The 21,352-nt window shown below is 42.5% G+C and overlaps 1 protein-coding gene across 4 annotated transcripts in view; it reads right to left on the bottom strand.

The window, feature by feature from the left end:
- Nucleotides 1-9,363: 9,363 nt before the first annotated feature.
- Nucleotides 9,364-21,352, bottom strand: part of numbl (NUMB like endocytic adaptor protein) — a 77,771-nt gene continuing 65,782 nt past the window's right edge. For all 4 annotated transcript variants that reach the window (XM_017723125.2, XM_017723123.2, XM_017723122.2 and 1 more), the window contains exons 5-9: nucleotides 19,100-19,240; nucleotides 18,305-18,509; nucleotides 17,769-18,035; nucleotides 15,401-15,577; nucleotides 9,364-12,976 (exon numbers count right to left, since the gene is read on the bottom strand). In XM_017723125.2, the coding sequence (XP_017578614.1) occupies nucleotides 12,162-12,976; nucleotides 15,401-15,577; nucleotides 17,769-18,035; nucleotides 18,305-18,509; nucleotides 19,100-19,240 (1,605 nt within the window). In that variant the 3' untranslated portion in view covers nucleotides 9,364-12,161. The remainder of the gene's footprint in view (nucleotides 12,977-15,400; nucleotides 15,578-17,768; nucleotides 18,036-18,304; nucleotides 18,510-19,099; nucleotides 19,241-21,352) is intronic.

The following is a 21,352-nucleotide window of genomic DNA, read 5'->3' as shown; positions in this document are numbered from 1 at the left end:
AGACCGTTCCAGCTCATATGACACCCACGTTTTGAGTGTAGCTTATGAAATATGAAAGTTATGAAGAATATGACACAGTGCATTTCGGAACCACCGGTGGTCTCGAGGAGTTGTAGAGGTTAAGATGTCAATCATCACTTTTGAAACAAAATGCTCATTTTATTATAACTTCACTCTGAGGGTTATGCATTTATATGTACTGTGCATATTAAAACACTGAATCTAAACCTTTGAGCAGATACTTTATTAATCCCACAAACGGGGAAATTCCACCTCCACATTTAACCCATCCGTGAAGTGAAACACCACATACACACTAGTGAATACACACACACACTAGGGGGCAGTGAGCACACTTGCCCGGAGCGGTGGGCAGCCCTATCCACGGCACCCGGGGAGCAGTTGGGGGTTAGGTGTCTTGCTCAAGGACACCTCAGTCATGGACTGTCAGCTCTGGGGATTGAACCGGTGACCTTCCGGTCAAAGGGCCGGTTCCCTGACCTCACATAATCACCCCTGACATAATCAGTCGATGATGGAAATAGGCAGTTAGTTACATGATGGTAAATCAGAGAAAGGCATTTTATTTAAATCACACTGAAATACTAACGGGGTAAGTGTGAAGCACAAACTCTGAAATAAGGTAATTATTTTGGGCAGCATGAAAGTCAGCTCCAAGGGACTTTAGCTAAATTCTAAATAAATGTCCAGCGGGTTCTAGATAATAAATGATAAGTTCCAGGGCAGATTATTTAATTTACAATGAAAGCCTATCAGGTTCATCAGGTAAGTATTTTGGGTGATATTGTAGTAGCTTCCAAGACAGTTTGACTAAATTACAATCAAATGTCCAGCAGGTTCTAGATAATAACTGAGTAAGTATAAAGTACTAGATTCTTATTTTGGGTAACATGATGGTAAGTTCCAAGGCTGTTTAACTAAATGACAAATAAATGCCCAAAAGGTTCTAGACAATAACTGCAATAAAGACTTGGGCTGTTTTCTCATTATTTTGGTGGGTTAATTTGTAAATTAAAAAATAATAAACTGCACCAATTAATAGTGCAGCTAAAATTTTAATTGGAGTAAAGTCTGAGAATAAGGAAGTTATCAAAACTGGCTGACGATTTTAATCACTCCTGTTGAGAGGAGGCCGTTGCCGTGCGTGTGGTTTCACGATGAACGCTGATGTGTTTACACTTTACATTAACAGTTAACATGCTCGGGTTATTAATGATGGGATGAATGTGTGTTCAGCCCTAAAATGACACAGATCTCCCGTTCTGTCTTGCTGACTGTGCAGAGATCTGTAACAGTAGGACGTCAGCGCAGCCTGTGATCTGTTCTGCAGATGTTTTCTGATTGAACAATATTCTGTCCTCTCATATTAAAAATGTTAATCCTCAGAAAACATGTGCAAGTTATGCAAGCTATGAAAATACGATACTCATACAAGTCAAATAATTTCAGAATTTAATTGAAATTATTTATAGATTCTTTGTCCAGGGGTTTCTTAGATGTTTAACCAGGATAGTAAAATGATGTAAAAAGCTTTTGATCCTTTGTAGCAGTGCTAATCTTTGTAAAAGACTGACATTCCCATCTAGTGACAACTTACATTCCGATCTGCAAGACATCAGCAGATAACACAACCTAAGAAACTTATTATTGACATTGACATGTTGAATTTGATGGTCATTTTTTCCTGCACTTTGTTTTGCAAGTTTTGATCATGTTTTGGCTGGAAACTATAAAAACAATCTGGCAACTCTCTTTTTAACAGGGGTGGTGTTTCGGACCCCTTCCCTGATGACTGTGAGCACGACTCAGTTAAAACTTGGTGAAGGACGTGTCTCCTGATTATGTAAGTGAATGATCTACTGCTGTCCTCATATCTTCGTCAGTATAGTGTTTATTTTGCATTTGGGACGTAAACATCAAACCGGAACTTCTTTTTGAGCCTGTGTGTGTCGATTAAGCACAGACGCATGACCGTGTCTGAGAAACCCCTGGAAAGTCTGACCCGACACTTCTGACTTTTAAGCTATTATTTCAGGCTTTACTCCAAGTTTCTCCTGCCTCAGCAAAGCTTCCTCTTTCAAGTTTAACAAAAAAGTCTTATATAGTGCAGCAAATGACATTACTAGCGAGGTTTAACCCAAGTATGTTTATTTTGCCTCTTTATTATGAAAAGCATTCTAATTATGAGATATTTTACTATGTCCTTTTTACAGTAATAATTTGACCATAATCAGCTTAGCCTTTTGAATTTTACTGGACTCTATAATCACAACATAATAAACACCAAAGAAATCAGGAAATGCTCTCTTTTTAGCAGTTTATGCACAATGGATAAATATGTGACTTGCACTGAAAATGTAAACATGTCTATCAAGACCACCAACTAATACCACCATAGTCCACTGGGGGGCCGTGGCCCTCAGGTTGAACACCACTGATCTGGAGTTTGAATCTCACACTTACCCAGTTACTACCTAAGAGTCTTCTGCAGAATTGAGTCACTGAGATGTAAAGTCACTCAGAGTGGCTTGGTGTGAAACGGTTCATTACAGAGAAACTTACCAACCCCAATGTTCTTCACAGTGGTGGGCATAGAAATCAGAAGAGCAATGTCTACTACACAGATATGGACATTTTATCTACTATTCAAGACCACCAGTGCCCCAGCAGGTGTCATCTGAGTTTTATATGTAACAGTGATGGTGGTAAAGCAGTCGTAAATCGGGAAAACTAAGTTCTTCTGGGACTATTTTGCCTTACAGTCTCACCAAACATGATGTCCAATTCAAAACCTTACTGCAAAAACTAACTTTACCACATCATGTAATAACTATCTGTGAGGTTAGAGCTCCGATATCTAACATCAGCTTCACTGAACACTGATTCAGCAAGTTTCTCTGGAGGAGTGCATTTCACATCAAACCACTCTGAATAACTTTGTTGATATTGTGGCACTTTTTTCTGAGATGTTAATTCAGGGTTGTGTGTTCTCTAGCACTTTTTGCACAGGGTGGTTTTGCTAAGGACTCTTATTGTGAAGGGCGGCGCTGGTGTGGTGGGTGTGTGTGAGCTCAGAGAGGAGAGAGGCCAGAGATGTGAGCAGAGTCAGGATGTTTGGAAGAACACTGGTCCTGGATTAAAAGCGCCCTACACAGTTCAGTACTTCAGTTGCTTTAACACCCCATTACGGTCAGCAGTCGTTAACGAGCTGTCGTTTTGTGAAGAAGTGATTCTGGACAGACTGGGAGAGCATCACTGAAACTGTGACGAGAGACTCGCAGGACTGTCAGAGAAACAAAGCTATACTCATTATAGTGCTTTCCCTGCTTTAACACAACCATGACAAATAATCAGGGGCTGTTAATGAGCCGAGTGGCCCAATCATCTTCCTGCTTACTGCATGGTTGGGAAACAGCACTAACCCACCGTGGACCTGTGCCCCTTAATAAGATAAGATAAGATAAGATAAAATAAGATGAGGCTTTATTGTCATTCGCATCACATGTGGTACATGAGGTGGAATGAAATAGTGAACTCAAGGTCCCAGTTAAACTCCCAAAAGTAACAATAAATAATAAATAGAAGGTGCAAATAACAGCAGCTTGAGACACAGCAGCGTGAGTACGAGGTAGAAGGTGTCCATCTTAATACTGGGTGATATAGTGGAGGCACTGATTCAGTACGATTAATATGAATATCACTGGCTGTCCAGCTCCTCTGACAGTCCTTTGAGTCTCTGCCTGAAAATATCCCACCTACCGTTTTATTTAGGGAGCTACCTATAAATATGCACTAGATTAGGCTGAAGTCAGCTTCTCATTCGTCAGATTGTTGTTTGAATTTTCCTGTTCCATCTTAAAAGGTGCAGCAGAACCTCAGGCACCAGTATATAAATGGACATGACCGCTTGCAACTTTGCCTTGTGGCATTCTGTGTATTTCAGTGGACAGCTCTGCCGGTGCATGACAGTTTGCAATGTGATGAACAGAGCCAGTTCCTATTTCCCTCATTATCTCAAAAACAGGACGGCAGAACAGCAGAACAGCAGAACAGCGGAACAACAGAACAGCAGAACAACAGAACAGTGGAACAGCGGAACAGCAGAACAGCAGAACAGCGGAACAGCAGAACAGCGGAACAGCAGAACAGCAGAACAACAGAACAGTGGAACAGCGGAACAGCAGAACAGCGGAACAACAGAACAGTGGAACAGCGGAACAGCAGAACAGTGGAACAGCAGAACAGCAGAACAGCGGAACAGCAGAACAGCAGAACAACAGAACAGCGGAACAGCAGAACAGCGGAACAGCAGAACAGCGGAACAGCAGAACAGCAGAACAGCAGAACAGCAGAACAACGGAACAGCGGAACAGCAGAACAGCAGAACAGCAGAACAACAGAACAGCAGAACAGCGGAACAGCAGAACAGCAGAACAGCAGAACAACAGAACTTGCACCCGCTCAATAAAAGGAGTAAAGGGAGCTCTACGGCTAAAAATGAAAAGTCTAAATAAATGAATCGAATCACTTGCCCAGATCTTTCCTATTTTTTTGGAAAGTAGAAGGACGTATTTCTCTAAAAAGAGCAAAGAAAACTCAGCTGCATGTTAGCATTACTCCTACTGAGTGTTGATTGGTTGGCGAGCGGAGCGGCTCGTCGGCCGTTCTCGCTCATAGACATCGTGAACGTACATGAGGCGCTGATTTAAATGCGTATAACTCGAGTTTGAAAGCTCTTAAAATATCTCTGCAGTGTTCAAATGTTTTATGCTGTTCAATGTTATTATACTCATTTTTAAAACAATTTATAAACTATGATTTTGCTCAAATGCTCCATTTTAACCTATTCAATTTGGACTAGCTCGGGAGCGCCCTCTGGCGTTTGAGAAACCTGGAAGACATTACAGATTAAGGCCTGATCCCATTTCTTCTTTTTACTCCTACCCCTTGTTCTCGAGTGTCACCCCAACCCCTTGGAGCTGAGTTACGAGGGGTAGTGGTTGAAATCTTGCCCTATGAAATGGGTCAACCCTCAAATAAAAAACCCAACAGCATCGCTTCATTAACAGGCCACTAGCGGTGCTCCGTAGGCGACCGACCCGTCTTCAGTGACGGCAATGGGTAAAGTTCAGCGACCTCACTGCTGGACTTTATGGACATTTAGGGCATCATATGCTTTCAAAGAGGGGGTTTAAGACAATTATTTACCTTCACCCACCGCTAATTATTTGGTGATACAAAGCTGAAGTCAGCTATTCTCCAGCTTCTCGTTTCTTCCCGCTCCACCTTAAATGGTGCAGCAGTTACATTCTGGTGCTTCTGGCGTCTGAACTGCTGGACCATTTAAGGTGGAACAGGAAATGACAGAAATACATTGAAACAACATTAAACTAACATAAAACAATGATTAATGTCATTTTTAACGGAGACAATATTTACATTCGTGGGTTTCCTTGCCGTCATGCAGCCATCTCTGTTTTTCTCATAACACCCCGTTTGGAGTGTATCTCTGAAAAAAGTCAGTTTGGAGGGCCATGTAGCCCCAACACTTCCCCCTAACTACCCCTCTATCTCAAGAAAAGTCAGGACGCCCGACTCCTAGACGTGAATGCGCATAACAGAGGGCTGAGGGTTAAGTGGAGGGTTCAGGGGTCTAACTAGGCCCTAATTCTCCTCTTTATTTACACCATTTAAGTTGGAGAGTGAAAATTAGAAGAAGCATCTGCCTTTAGCTTCACCTACAGTAGGACAGCTTGACGAAGTAGCACAGTTCATCAGAACAGGTCGGAATTTTTGGACAGAATTATCCTCGGCCTGGTTAGCGAGTGTTAAACGATCACTCAGCGGTTGCTGTTGCTAGATCTGTGTTATTTTAAGCCTCTGGCTCTGCTCCACGACCACCAGCGTTCAGACTTTTCCCTGATCTTGTCTGTACTTTTATCCAATTTTAAAGAAAACAGTATGTCGCACAAAATCAGACACCACCAAGTCTGTTTTAGGTTATTTAACAGCTCAGCGCGGTTTGAAGTGGGTGAAAGATGCACAACTCATGTTGCTGTAAGCTTCCATTACATGTTAGCTACATGAGCCTCGTAGCTCCAGTGGAAAACTAATGCAGCAAACATTGAGGAAGAACTATGACTTTGGGAAAACTGCAGTGCTGTGGATATTCATGAGAAAGCTCAGATATGCGACTCCCCGCTTTCTTTATTTTCTGTTTACACACCCAGCTTGAATAAAAATGTGATGCATTTCTCACAACAACAACAAAAAAAAGGCTCCGGTCGGTTTCCCACAAATAAGTTCCACATAAATAAAAGTGCTGCGGCTGCGTCAGGCTAGAATATTACTCATGGCCATGAATTCCGTCTTGTACAGTAAGCCTTTGTCACTTTAATTGATATCCCCCTAGCCTGGGGCTCTTCTGCTGACCCACGCTCTTTTGGGATGTTTATAAATGACCGTTTTGCCAGGGGTGTCCATAGCGACCCCTCCAGTCCTGTTCTGTCCCGTCCCTCCTGCACAGTGTCAGGCAGTGCATGGGACATTTTTAAAGTGAGTTTCCAACACAATGACTCTAATGGTCCTGGGATTCCCCCGGTTTTCTCACGCCTCCCTGAGGAAGGGAGACCATTCCAAACCAAAGCTTTGACCCACAGTGAATCGGCAGGCATTGAACTTTTCATTACTATTTATAAGCTCCTCTACAGCTGTATCGATTTGTCATTACCAAGCGTGTCGCAAAGAATCAAGGCCTAACAATGGAGCTCAGTCCTCGCGGAAAGTCTTCCAAAATAAATCTTATATAAACAGAACATTTCACGGTGTCAGTGCCCTCCACAAATATTTGTGCCCCTGGTAATCATGAGCAAGATGGGCTGTAAAAAAATCTTTATTATTATCTTTTTGATCTTTCCCTCAAATTATTAGCACAAATCTAACATTTTTTAAGGTACCACAATTGTGGTATTGAGTGAATTGAGTGAAATCTAATTGAGATATAAGTTCACCTGAGCGATTAGGATCACTTAAACGGTCAGCCATAATATTCTGTTTCACTGGGGAATATATATACATACACACACTCACCAGCCACTTTATTAGGTACCCCTTGCTAGTAAAAGGCTGGACCCCCTTTTTCCTTCAGAACTGCTTTAATTCTTTGTGGCAGACTTTCAACAAGGTGTTGGAAACGTTCCTCAGAGATTCTGGTTGGTTATTTGAGTTCCTGCTGCCTTTCTATCATCTGGAACCAGTCTGCCCGTTCTCCTCTGACCTCTCACACCAACAAGGCATTTTCGTCCACACAACTGACCGCTCACTGGATATTTCCTCTTTCTCTGACCGTTCTCTGTAAACCCTAGAGATGGTTGAGCGTGAAAATCCCAGCAGATCAGCAGTTTCTGAAATACTCAGACCAGCCCGTCTGGTACCAACAACCACGCCACGTTCAAAGCCCCTTAAATCCCCTTTCTTCCCCGTTCTGATGCTCGGTCTGCACTTCAGCAAGTCGTCTTGACCACCTCTACACGCCTAAATGCACTGAGCTGCAGCCGTGTGATTGGCTGATTAGCTATTTGTGTTAACAAGCAACTGAACATATCTAATAAAGTGGCCGGTGAGTGTGTGTGTGTGTGTGTGTGTGTGTGTGTGTGTGTGTGTGTGTGTGTGTGTGTGTGTATGAGATGTAACACAGGCCAAACTCCCTCAGTCATTTATCTGTATGAGAAAGACCAGACAAAACAGCAGTGCTGTGTGACACAACGTTGTTGAGCTACAAGTCAGGAAATGGTCACAAGAAAATAGCTAAACAGTACAAATGCCCATTTCCACTATCAGGGAGATAAATACAAAGTTTAAAGCAATGCTGTTAAGAATCTGCTGGACAGAAGACATACGCCCATACTGACCCCATACAGAGTGAAGGGGATGGTCTGAGTGGACAAAGAATCTCAAAGGATCACGATGGATCAAACACCATCTATATAACCCCATGTTGTTTGGGAGGTTGCCAGATGAACGCCTCTGCTGTCAAGAACCAACAAACTCAAGTACCTACAGTTTGTTACTGGAACTTTCAGTGGGATCATGTTTTATGGTCAGATGAGTCTAAAACAGAGGCTTTTGGTAACAAACACCAGAGGTGAGTTTGGCGTAGCCACAAAGATAGCCATGCAGAAGGAAAGGCAATATAGAATGATGTTTACACTTTGCTCATGTTTACCAGGGGTGCCTGTATGTGGCTATGCAGTGTTCAAATAACTGCTTTTACACCGTAATAGCCTTATTAGATTACATTTGATCTACACATATGTGCATATATTTTAATATGCTAACATATATGTCAATATATATATTTAAAGACTATAAAATTACCCAGTGTCCTGTCTGAACACTGACTCAGACCCTGCTCTCTCACATGTGGAACAAGCATGTTAAACATTACTTATAAAATAATGTAAACATAATAATTAAGGCTGAATTTATGGCCTGATCTTTACTTGATAACTTCATTAAAGATTCCAATTAACCCTGATTAACCTCTTTGGTTGACCAGGGTATATTTAGGTTTGTCCATCTGAATTTACACCGTAAGGAAAATTATTCAGTAACTGCATGAAATAAATGAACATTTTTATTTTATTTTTGTAAAAGTTCCGCCCAAATTAACAGAACATGTGTTTTATGCTGCTTACAATTTACTGCCGAAAGCCCAAAATCTTAGATGCTCTTTGTATTATTTTATAAAATATATTTTACAGAGCAGATCACTGAAGAGACGCCATCTGTTTATAGTTTAGAGCCCAGATTTGTGTAAAATTACATCACCCATGTATTTGACTGGAGAGGAGAGTTACAGCTCCCATATGACACCCAGCTTCTGAGTGTAGCTTATGAAATATGAAATTTATGAAGAATATGACGAAGTGCATTTTGGAACCACCGGTGGTCTCAAGGAGTTGAAGACGTTTTAATAATTGGATTCTTAAGGAAGAAAACATAAAAACTGAGGAAATAAAAGTACTGCTAATTCCCACGTGAATAGACTTGATACACAAATATTGTGGAAATATAAGTGAACGTATGTTTCTCCATTTGCCATTTTGGAGCTAAGCTGCTACATGTATTTGTTGAACATGTATTTTGGGTGTGAAGAAATAAATCGATATGTATTTATTGGTGTTTTAATGATCATATGTGAAGACACGGATCGTGTAGCATGAGGGTTTGATTTTGAGACCCACGCTGAAGTTTTTCGACTTGATGCACACAGGCAACGTCCGCTGGTGTAGAATCAAACAAAAACAACTTTGTAATATTATATTATTTATTTATCTTTGTACAGTGTAATTACAATACAAATATGTAGGTTTAAATACAAAATTCTGTAAATAAAGATTAAAAATAAACTCCACTGGTTTGTTATCACTAGCCTACAGTTTACAATCAAGTTTATGAGGTAATTTAGTTTTCTCATTTTCAGAAAAAAAAACCCTACAATTTTTTCTCTTTTCTTTTTTTGGGGAAGCATTGAGTAAAAGCCCAGGGCAATCAGCCGTTTCATCCACTGCACCTTTATGCAGAAGATTTTGAGCACAGATCGTGGATAAGCTCATTCAGGAGATAAATCGATCCCCTCCCACCACACAGCCCACGGCTAGGCCGGATAACAAATGCATTCTCTTTGGAAAGAGGAATTCCTAAGTAAACCCACAGTGCCGCCTACACAGGCTCGGTTAACCCTGTATTTAGCAGTTGGTGGTCAACAAAATGGACGGCGGCTTTGTAAATCTGTAACATGCCAGCTGTGTGGTCAAAGTGAATCAGGTTGCAAATACACTGGAGCTGTTCTGTTTATATAATTCATTGGAGTGTCCTTTAGCACACAGTGTGTAGTCTGGCTTTGACCATCTAGCTTTTATCCTTTTCGCTGAGAAACTCCAGACCATGCGGTCAGATTGTGTCCAAAGGCTCAGCATGTCCTTACCCAATGCCTCAAGGTCCTAGACTGAGAACCGGACCAGCTGAACAGAGACAGAGACAGTGGAGCTTTATTGCAGAGTGAGAACCGTATAAAAACGCACCACGTTGCAAAAAAGTGTGACAAAATCGGAATGTTTCCCCAAAAGAGACGCCTCCGCCATTGTCATGCTTGGGACACTGACCTGTCGATGGGGACGGATAAACGGCTAAGGTGGTGTCACTGTGGAAAAGTGAGTTCCATCACAAAAAAGAACAGACTCGGTTCTCAGAGCACGTACATATTTGATTTGATAAATGACAATTATCTGTTCTATTTTACAGTCGAGTAATGAGCGCAAAAGAAATGAAACCCAGGAACGGTCTCTCTCCTTATTACAACATGATTAAAGAGAGATCTTCAGCATGCGTGCATCGTGTCAAATGACCCCCTTGCAGGACGTCCGGTCCAAATCCAAATCCTTACTTTCAGCCGTTTCTGTAAACAGCTCATTGCTCTAACTTCCTGACATTCACAAAACTTCACAAATGTACTCCTCAGCATCACTTAACACCTCATACCACCCACATGCATCTTCCTTCCGGCTTCTTAAATTATTCTCTTTCTTCTCAATGCAATCCACTTTACTATTACGCTCTTCATCTACCACCTTCAACTTCAAAGAAACTCTCCGAATCCGTTCACAGCCAAAGTAAAATCCCTAATGAACCTCAGTGAACCTCAATGTTAAGCCTGCTGGCTGTTTTGGGGGATCCAATTTTGTTCCCTCAACTGGCTCTCGTAACCTGTACTCGTCATCAGTGACTCCAGAAGAAGACCTAACACAGCTGCTTCGTGTTGTTCGTTTTACAATCACTCATCAAGAGCACCCACAATGCCTGTCCAAAGTATGAGGACACCTTGTCTGCTTTTGAAATTGTGGTAATGTTTGATTTTCATTGTGACTTTTACAATTAAGTAACAATAACATACTTAAATAATGCAAATCTGCAGCATTAGCAGCTTTATACTAATGATTATATATTTTATATCATTTAGCAAGTGTCTTCCTTAGCATGAAGAGTAGGTTTTCTTAGCATATAACGACTTTCGCCCCAAAGATATTTTAGCGACAGGCATTGGGTATGTCATTGTTCCTAAAGTAGTAATTTTGTCCGTTGTCCATTCATCCGATGGCAAGATCTAAACAGTGTTATGCCATTATAAACCAAAAACCCACATGCTCAAGCTTATTGCAAAGATCCTTAAAGGCGGGTGTCCCCAAACTTTTGACTGGCAGTGTATATATCGCCTAGATTCTCCTGAGCTCTGACCTCAATTTCACCTCCAGTCTATACCGCAGTCTGCATGTAGTCGCAGCTTGTACTAATGATCTCATCAGTGCAATGAGAGTTGCACTGTTCAGGCTGCTGGTCACTTTGGTGTCCAAGGGTTGTTGGCAGGCTGGCGATATGATGCTTCTGCGGTAACTCACAGGGGTTGAATATTTATTAGCAGCCACAAAGAGGGCGACAAATAAGGGGAGAAAAATAAACATGCTATTTACACTCTCACACAGCATTTACTCACAGCTCCATCGGCTCTGATCATGCAGCCTCTCATCTGGTGAATCATATCTTCTCCCTGTAGCCAAATTATAAGCAGTTTTGTGCCAATTATTTCATTTAAAAAATACATGGAAACCAACTTAGAGTCATTTCACTTAAAATTACAAATCATATAAAAAATCCTGTTACAGTTACATGAATAATAAATAGATATTTTGGCAGTCCAATTATCAATCAATAATCATTTGCAAAGGCTGTCGAAGGCTTTGACTGAAGGTCACGTGATTCTCTTGGTAAACCAGCGCTGTTACTGTTGACTCAAACTCAGAAGCCATCCCTGTCCTCTAAGTGCCTGAAATGATGTGACCGTAATTGTTTGTGTTCAGAGACACTCCTGTTTTCCTGGATCTAAGAGTCTGAAGTTAGTGGTCCGAATGACACGAAACACAAACCGGACAATCCCCTATGTAAAAGTAATGACCTCGAAGAGCAGGTGTCTACAGTAGAGATTCCCTATGAGAAAAAAGCAGGAGAAAAGCAAAAGCAACAGGATGTGGAGTAGTTTCAGTCTTGTATCAAGAGTCTATGAAGCCTGGCCCATACAGACGTGATTATAGCTCTATCTCGAAAGTCTTTTGTAAGTCATTGGAGAAAGGGTTGGATGCTTTGGGCTGCGATTTGGACTCGAGTGCTGCCCACTTTGCCTCAAAACGCTCTGCTTCCTGGGCATCAGCTGGGAGACTGGCCTGCTGCAGGCTCTCCACTGGCCAGCTGTTGATGCTGCCACTCCCAGTAGTACTGGTGCCATTTGGTGTAACATTGGTAGTAGATGTAGAGGTGGTGGTGGCGGAGGGGAGCGTGTTGTGAGGGAGCCCATTGACAGCTGGAGAGTTGGCATAATTGGTGCCAGGAAAGCCCCCGGGCAGGTTGGGGAAAGCCGAGTTTCCTCCACCGAGCGTGCCAGTCTTGGGTCCCATGGGCCCCCCTCCGGTCGAGCCAGTGGCACTGCAAAAGACATTAGCCACCATCTGCGAGGGTGTGATGCCCACCACTGGCACGCTGGCATTAGGGTAGGTCATGCTGTTGGCCACAGAAGGCATGTAGGCCTGCATGGGCACGTAGGCTGGCTGCAGTGGCGGCTGTCCATACATGCCCACAGGTGCAGGAGTGGTATCAAAAGCCATGGGGAAGGGCTGCATGGAGGTGGGCAAAGAGCCGGGAGGAGCCATGGGGATGGTGGGCACAGGTGGAGGCTGCTGGGTGGGTGGTGGTGGTAGGGTTGGGGGAGACTGCTGCTGAGCCTTCACGGCCTTGGCCACCTCCTCCAGCCAGCGCTCAGCCTCTGATGGCGTCCGCTTGTGACCACTTTGTGTAACTGGAGGTGGGGAGTGGACAGCAGGCTCCGTCTGGACCCAGGAGGTGGCAGCTGGAGGGGACAACAGAAGAGGTGCAAAATTATCACAAAGAATGAATCAACAATTTTAAAAATGCAACATTTAAAGAGTCCAGTCTTTGGGCCAATCTGATTGATGTCTGGTATCATCACCAGTATAGCTGTTACGTACAGCTGAAAGGTTTAGCAGAGGAGGGGCATGTGGCCAGAGCCACTCGTGAATCAAACTATTGCCTGTGGAGGCAATTATCATTCAACTAAGACAGGAGCTGAGACCCTTTAGGTTGTACAAGGAAATGAATGAGGACAAGATGATATTAGCAGAGCCTTTGAATTTAACAACAAGGAGCTCACCCTGAAAGTGATCAATTGGATTCTAGATCAAGCTTAGATCCTGGAGCCAAGAGAAATATCCTACAAGCTCTACACAAGCTGCTACAAGTTATTGCATAGTCTGTGAGGGAACCTCATGTTTATCAGAAGAAAATGGAAGATAGGCTAGAGGTAGAGATTGACAGAGGGTAAGTGAATTCTGGAGGAGACCTCAAAGCAGTTCAGAAGCATTTCACTCTTTTTTAGCATAAACACCTCATAATTAGTGGAAACCCCCCTAATTGTGGGGTTCTATATCCCACAAGCTGGTAGAAACAGCATTGGATGGTCACCATCCAGGCACGAACATGAACTTAATTCTGTACCAGTGGTCCGTAGTTTCAGTCTGTGAGTCACCACTAATAGAACATCAGCATGGCATCAGCTGGAGATGGGGATCATCACAGGATGTAAAATGTCAGTGATCTTGGCAATGGACATGCTGGTCAATGAAAACTTCATTAGTGTCTAATCAGCTAAATCCAGATCCATGGATGTGAATAGGGAGAAGGTGACACTCAGGTTGAAGGTCTCAAAGTACTCATCACCTGAGGTTGTATGTGCATCAACCCAGCAAAGTTCAGATCCAAGGTTGTGAGGAGAGTTGATTAAACTCTTTCAATCACTGAGAAACCTGTTAAACATTTGATCATACCTGACAAGGTACTCCAGATGACCAGCAGGGAGTTGGGGTCATGGCTGACAGCACTGGGTAAATTAGGACTTCCAGACAAGTTCAACGCCAGTGGCTAACAGCATGTCAATCAAATTCTGAGGCCCTTGCTGGTCTACGAGGTACCATTTACTACTGTGGGGAGCTTCCAAAGAAAACCTACCAAAGATCTTCTTTTTGTAGAGAGAGAAGGGCTGATTACAGAGATTAAGTGGCACTACCTCGGACAGACAGAACAACAAGCTACATCTCCAGTTTAGCATCTGCACAGCAAGAAAGGTACTGCAGATGAAGTATCTGAAGCAGGCACAGAAGTAAGGATTAGGAGCAAATGGAGAGTTCAACACGCAGCCAATCAGACTGGTATTTTAAGAACTTACTAAAGCAAGGGATGTCAGCTGGTCCAGGATAAAAGGGAAACAATAGCATAGTTGGGATGTAAGAGCAGGGTCCATGGGCACAATAGGAGTAAGAGATTTCTGGATCAGAGTTCTGGGAAGCTGAGCTACACAGTATCAAGTTCCTTGTCCAGTCTGTGTAGAGTGTCTTCCCAGTCCAGCCAGTTTCTTCTGCTAGCAGATGTTGTCAAACAGGGTCACCCAGCAAAGCAGACAATCACTTTAATCAAGGTAGGAGTAAAACAAGCTACAGCCAAAAGAGCCATATGAGCTCCTGGGAACTGCATGGGACTGGCAGCTTAGGAATGACCTGGGGATACAGTTTAAATTCCCAGAAACCATCTAAGTGACTCACACTCAGGCCTCACATGGTGGGTGGTCAATTGAAAGATGCTTTTTCTTCTTGGTATAATTTTCGTTCTTGTCTTCGTCTTGATCTGGGTTTGCAGCCCCAGTAAAGAGTCTGTTAAGTTTCTTCATTTTTAACTTCTTTATTTACACTTGTCATCAACTGAAAGCAGTCAGTAGCTGCCTACACACATGTACAAGACATGATATAGACCAATATGTTTAAAATGATGTAAAATTAGTTCATGAATAGATTAATGGCAAGAAAAAAATACTGATAATAATACCAAAACAGTGGAGTTCGGCAGTCCGCTACTGCCGTGGGCTGGAGGTTAGGGAACCAGCCTTGTGACTGGAAGGCCGCGGTTTGATTCCTTAAGCGACAGGACATGACTGAAGTGCTCTTAAGCAAGGCCTCTAACCCCCAACTGCTCCCCAGGCACCATGGATAGGTGTGTTCTCTGCCCCTAGTGTGTGTGTGTGTGTGTGTGTTCATGAGTGTGCATGTATGTGGGTGTTTGACTGCATAGATGGGTCTAATTCCTCTGTGTGCAAGCACAGTTGGGCAGTGCTTCTAAAAATACATCAATGAAAATAACATAACTGAAAAAATAAAATAAGACATCATCACACATAGCTTCACTGTGTGTGTGTCTCCAGCCTCACCTTGCAGAGGGGCAGGTGGAGGGGGAATTGCAGGAGGGACAGTGCATGCTGGTAAGCCGTTGCTGGTGGCTTTGGCACAGAGGTCCTCCGAGGGTTTGGTGAATGAGCTGTTAATTTGGCTGCACAGTGCGTTGATGCTATCCGCCTCCCCTGCCACAGACAGGTCCATCTCAGGGACTGGGGGAAGGATCAAATAGACAGGGTCAATTATACGTATCAAAAATCATGCAGCAAGACTATATAGAGCACTTAGTGCTGAAGCTTAATGAAACAATCTGTATGCAGTGGAGCCTGTGGCATCTAACTGGAATACATGGCTGGGTGATTAAATTGAATACTTTTATTGTCGATGGACCGTCCTGCATTAACAAACCATGTACTACTATGAAGTGCAGATAAGCATGTAAGCAGTTTTTAAGCTGCCACAATAATAAATATGCTGGAAACACAAATAAAGTCTCATTTTAATCAGTACTAAATGTAATGCCATTCAAACGAATAACTGATCTAGGAAATCCTAGATCTGTGCTAAAAAGAGCACATCATCTATAATTCTCAAAGCAGTGCCCAGTCTGGTCTGATGGATTAAGGTAGGGAACAGAGAGGGCTGCATATCTGTGCTGTGAAGAATTCTCCTGGACAGGATCAGAGGGATAATGCACAGGACAGCGGGGAAACTTCATGTCTTAGTAAGGCTTCCAACAGTGTCACCCCAACACAGCTGTAGGGCTTCTATAACATTAAATAATGGCGAGGAACTGAACTTGTTTTACTGTGTAGTTTCCTGGAGAAGATTGATCCTATTTGGAATTTTGCATTTATATGACATTTCGCTAAATAGTGGTTTCTAGGTGTAAATAGACAAACTGACCCAACGCATTTCATGTCCTTGATGTGATATTTTCACGCACACTTTTAAATGGTGTTTAAGACACCTTTCTCTCAAATTGTATCCCAGTGTATCTCATTGTATCATAATGTTGTATTCATCTGTGGCTGAAGGGTTAAAATGTGACCCTGTAAAACACAACTTTTGGAATAATGGACACATTAACAAATTTTCATTTTCAGCCACTCATTCGCGGTTGAGACACCACTGTATTGCATCAAATCAAACAACAAATTTTGTAAATCGTTACTCCACAGAGGGCAAAAGATTTTCAACATGTGCTTTTAACGACAGTTTGGAAGAAAAAAAAACATTATTTAGGTAAAATCTATCACTTGGGATTAACCCTATAAAAATGCATCCAAGACACACATAAAACCAGGTGAGCAGTGAGATGCATTTCATCCAAGTCACGTTTGACAAACAAAACCCTTCCTTGTCCAGCGTTACAGCCGTAGTGATTAGTTTAATTAGTCTAAACATCTTTTAAACATCAACTGTTGAATTTGGCCCTTAGTGTGCAATGAAATAACAAATGCAATTTTTCTAAAGCAGCAACAATTTTATTTGCATAGAACAGGAAATCTGCTTCAATTGGTTGTTGTGTAATGAGCTGATTTGCATAACACATTCCATGCATTTGACTAAAGTACTATTCAAGTTGGATTAGTTTTACCTGAGGAGCTGCTATAATGTGAGCAAGATTTTAATCCAGCCTGAATCTACAAATTACTTTCTATAGTTTTTACCACCCTGAGCTCCTTCAGTAATAGCAGTCCTGTTTAAACTGATCTCACAGTAACGTCATAACAAATCCTGAAAATTGACATTGGCAACTGTGTTTTTTGGAGACTGGGAGACAAGCTGACTGCAAATACTGAGCTCTTGGCAGAGTTCCTTTATCCATAAATTCAAAACAGGATGACTGTAACCTAAAACATTTTAATGGCTTATTTATAGTTTATTAGAAAGAGAAGGAAAATGAAATATCTGAAGGAACCTCTCACAGGAAGCTACCTCTCACAGGGCAGGGCGATTTCTGTCTTGTTGGCTGCCATTTGTTAAGTTAAATGAGCCCATCTTGTTAGCCTAATGACGCTCTGTCCGGTATTAATTGGAAATTTGTTTTTGTTGTTTGTTTGTTTGGATCCATTGAACTCTTAACGCTAAAGAGAACGTCCTATAATGCATTGATCCAGGCTGTCAGGGGTAAATCGGGGAAATCAGACACAGATACTTTATCTGATATGAATCGGCCAGTCAAATCCCGAGGATATTAGATTTTACCAGACTTCCTCTGGTAAAACAAATCCAGCTTGAATTGGGCTTAAGTTCACAAGTGGTTGAAAGCATGAAATAACCAGGCGTAAACCAGCTCATACCCAGGCTGCTAAACAGCTGATTCATGTTAACAGAGGAATATCACATTTCCTCTCTTTTGACTTCAGTGCATTCTATGGAGGACATTTAATGGCTGACCTGGGTTCTTGGTCTGGAAGTCGGTTTTGCGCTGCAGGGTGGAGGGCAGGTCGTTGAGGCGCAGCGAAAGCTGCCTTTTGAATGGTGAGTTCTTCTGGCTGAGGGTGGGGAAGCCACGGAAGGACCCCTGCCGCACCAGCTGCTCAAGAGGGGCATGGCGGCGTGGGATGACATGAGGCCCACCTGACTCTGCCCGCTCCACTTGAGTGGCTGCGCCCTCTGGTGGTGAAGCATTGCCTGGTGGCACTGCAGGGATGCCACACTGTTCTGCAGAGTGGAAGTCACATCAGATGTCAAACTTCAAAATGTTTTTTATATTAAATTTTTTTATAATTTTTTTCAGCATATTTCTGGATATACTGACACAGAACACAGAAATATAGATTATACTTCCAGATTTATAAGTGCAGTTTATTTCTTATTTCTGGAGGGAAATTTATAACAGTGTGAATGTAGCTTCATATAGAGACGTTGCTTATTCAGGAGCATCACGCTGAGTTTGAGTTGCGAGCTTTGCTGGCCCCAGATGTGCCGACCTTTCTTTTTTTCCTGGAGCTGCTTCATGAGATCCTCCCTGTCTCCCTGCTGCACGGCCGATGAGACACGGAAGGAGCCTTCGCGGACGAAAGACGTGCGGCTGGCGTCAAAGGAGGCCGTGACCCCACATTCCTTCTCCCGACGCTGCTTCCGCTCTAAGCAGGCAGCAAACGCACATCCCACTGCATGACTCAGACGCTCACCCTGCCATAGATAAAGCCACATTAGCAACACAGCGACAGGTGTCCACAGCAATGGCAATTACATGGTTTCTTATTTTAGCCTATTGGAAACTGGAAAATCAAAAGCACATTCTTAGCTGAAACTGGAATTAAAGACGAGAAGAAAAAGGACCAAAACTCATAGAGAAGCCATGTTCTGCAGAGCTCTGAGCAGCTGATCAACACAGCTTCTAAATTCTAGGCTCAGGTACAATATTTCAGGTGTGAGCTGCCCATAATCTCTGCAGGGTGCACATATTCAAGAACTGTGATATGCTCACCCAGTGCACAGGACATGGTAACAGGTTTAGGTGACAGCTAAATGTTAACTAAGCTAAGCTATTTGTTGCTAGGCCCACGACTGAGATCCTACTGACAATCAAACTGCACTCCAAGGTCATAATGTGTTTGTCCCTGCATCTCAAGTGCCGACAGCCTGCCTCAGGCAGCTGTTCCAGTCGAGATAACCACAGTATCATCCTTACATTATTATAATATATCTTTATATTATATCCTTATAATCCCACTTTGCTGGGAATGGAGGCTGAAGCCCAAACGGCAAGTTGCTCTTACCGAGTCCTTGATAGCCATGAAGCAGTGGCAGATCCAGCGGCGGGTGGTGCCATCCCGGCAGATATATGAGAAAGCCTTGTCATAGTTACGGTCAGGTGCGCAGAAGGACACCTTCTCGATGGTCTGATCTACAATGAGGTCCTACAGTTGAAACAAAACAAGGATGGAGCTCCAATGTTAAAAGCAAAACAAAGACATCATAAATACATATTCCTCCCGCAGATGTGACACTAGCCACGAGCGTGATGACGGAAATATACAAATATCTGAACTCATTTTATTGTGCATTTGTCAACTTCATCAGGAACATCTACATCTCCAAATCAAAACTGCCACTGTTCACATTCCAGTGATTACTGACAGGCCATCTCTGAACATTTCAGGGGTCATTTGTGACACAGGACCTAAAGGCCCCCCAAAGTAATACGTAACCAATTTTGATAGGGAAGAAAATAAAAGAAAAGAATATTCACTGTTTTTTTCCTACAAGTCAAAAGTACTTTCCTTTGATCCCATGGTGTCATGGTGGTCCTTAGTAATTGCTTATGCTGCTCATAGCAAGGAACAGCCCTCGTTTTTGGCAAATGTTGCATTTATTCCATGAACAATATAAATGTCCAGTTAACTTTTGCTTAAGCCGTATTCGATCAGGAGATACTGTAATTACTGTTGAGATCCATGATTTTAATCCACTACAAATCGACCATGTTTGTACTTTTAACAAATTTGCTTCAGAATTACCTTCCCTTACTCCTCAAACGGGCCTCCTTCAGTAATAGTAGTCCTGTTCAAACTGAGCTGACGGTAATGTACTAACAAAGCCTGCTAACACATATAATGGCCCTCCTCCTTCACAAGCTGGAAAGACACGGACGATGACTGTACTGCAGTCAGACGCTGCTGACGTTACATTTTAGACCACATTTTTGCTGATGGACTAATTAGAAGCAGAATTAAAATGAAATATCTGAAGGGATCCCATGAAGGGCAGAGCAATTTCTGTCCTATCGGGCGCCTTTTGTTAAGTTGAACGTCAAATTACATTATTGGACCTCCTGTGGTAAAACTAGTCCAGCTCGAATTGGGCTTTAGTCTCCTTTAGGCACCTTTAAGCCCAACTGAGCCATTCAAACCGCTGCACTGTGCTTTAGTGTGCATAAGGAGGACAAACTATGCTTTGTGTCTATTTTTGATGTTTGTTGTGCGACTTATGCTAGCAGTTTCTAGCTAAAAAGTACAGTATTCAGTACAGTTGGTCCATAACTAAAACAGCAGAAAGCTATATTTGAGTTGTAGCAGCAGAATGCACTAATAAACTGATAAATAGCTATGAAATCAGCCAATCAAACCCTCATGGTAATAGCTAAAGCTATGCTCACTGTTGTCTACATGTTGTTCATTTGTAAACAGAATAAAGACGTGCAGATTTATTAACTTATTCATTACTGGATAAAACAAATTTGGACAAAAAAGCCCTTCGCTTCATCAGTGCGACTCACGTGACTCGCATCTGATGTGAAACAGCATCAGTGCTGCGCTGCTTCTGATGTGAAACTGGTATTCGTGTGTTTATTTAATCAGATATATAAATAAGGCGTGTTTGTCGTTGGGAAAGAAGAAGTAAATCTGTATTTTGATGTTGCATCTCACATTAAGCAGAATCCCAAACTCTGAGTAGAGCTACAAGCATCTACTTCAAACAAAAGACTGACAGACCTCTTTGTTCTGTCATGGGCGTGTTACTACACATGGCTAAATGAGTTAGTTTTGTTTGTATTTATAAGAGAAAACAAACGTTTCTATACTTTTTTTTTAACCTGCATGTTCAAATAGCAAAAATGACAGACTAGACAAACACAAGGTTCATTCTTCCTGGTACGTGTAGCAATATGATTCCCCCAAAACAACCTCAGTGTGTTGAGCCACTTTGTAACCAGATCCTCTTGAAGCAATAATGGATCACGTTTGCATGTTCGGAGCCACAATAGCTGCATAATACATGAGCTGGAGGGCGTAAGTGGTAGGTGAAGGGCCTCACACACAGCGATGCAGCCTTTCTCCATAAGAATACAGCAGAGGGAGAGAATAAGGAAGGTGAGGGGCCGTTCACTGTGAGCCTCTTAATGGTCAGCAAGCAGAGCTCTGAAAGGCCGGTCATGGGCGACTGCGTTCTGGTGGAGGAAAAAGGGCGGAAGAGAGGAAACAGTCGGGGGGCTGCTGACTCACATCACATTTCCGAGAAGAGAGGGACCA

This window comes from Pygocentrus nattereri, chromosome 17, assembly GCF_015220715.1.
Source record: "Pygocentrus nattereri isolate fPygNat1 chromosome 17, fPygNat1.pri, whole genome shotgun sequence".
Taxonomy (NCBI): Eukaryota; Metazoa; Chordata; class Actinopteri; order Characiformes; family Serrasalmidae; genus Pygocentrus; species Pygocentrus nattereri.
The sequence above is the reverse complement of the archived record's forward strand: the minus strand, read 5'-3'. Positions and strand labels throughout refer to the sequence as shown.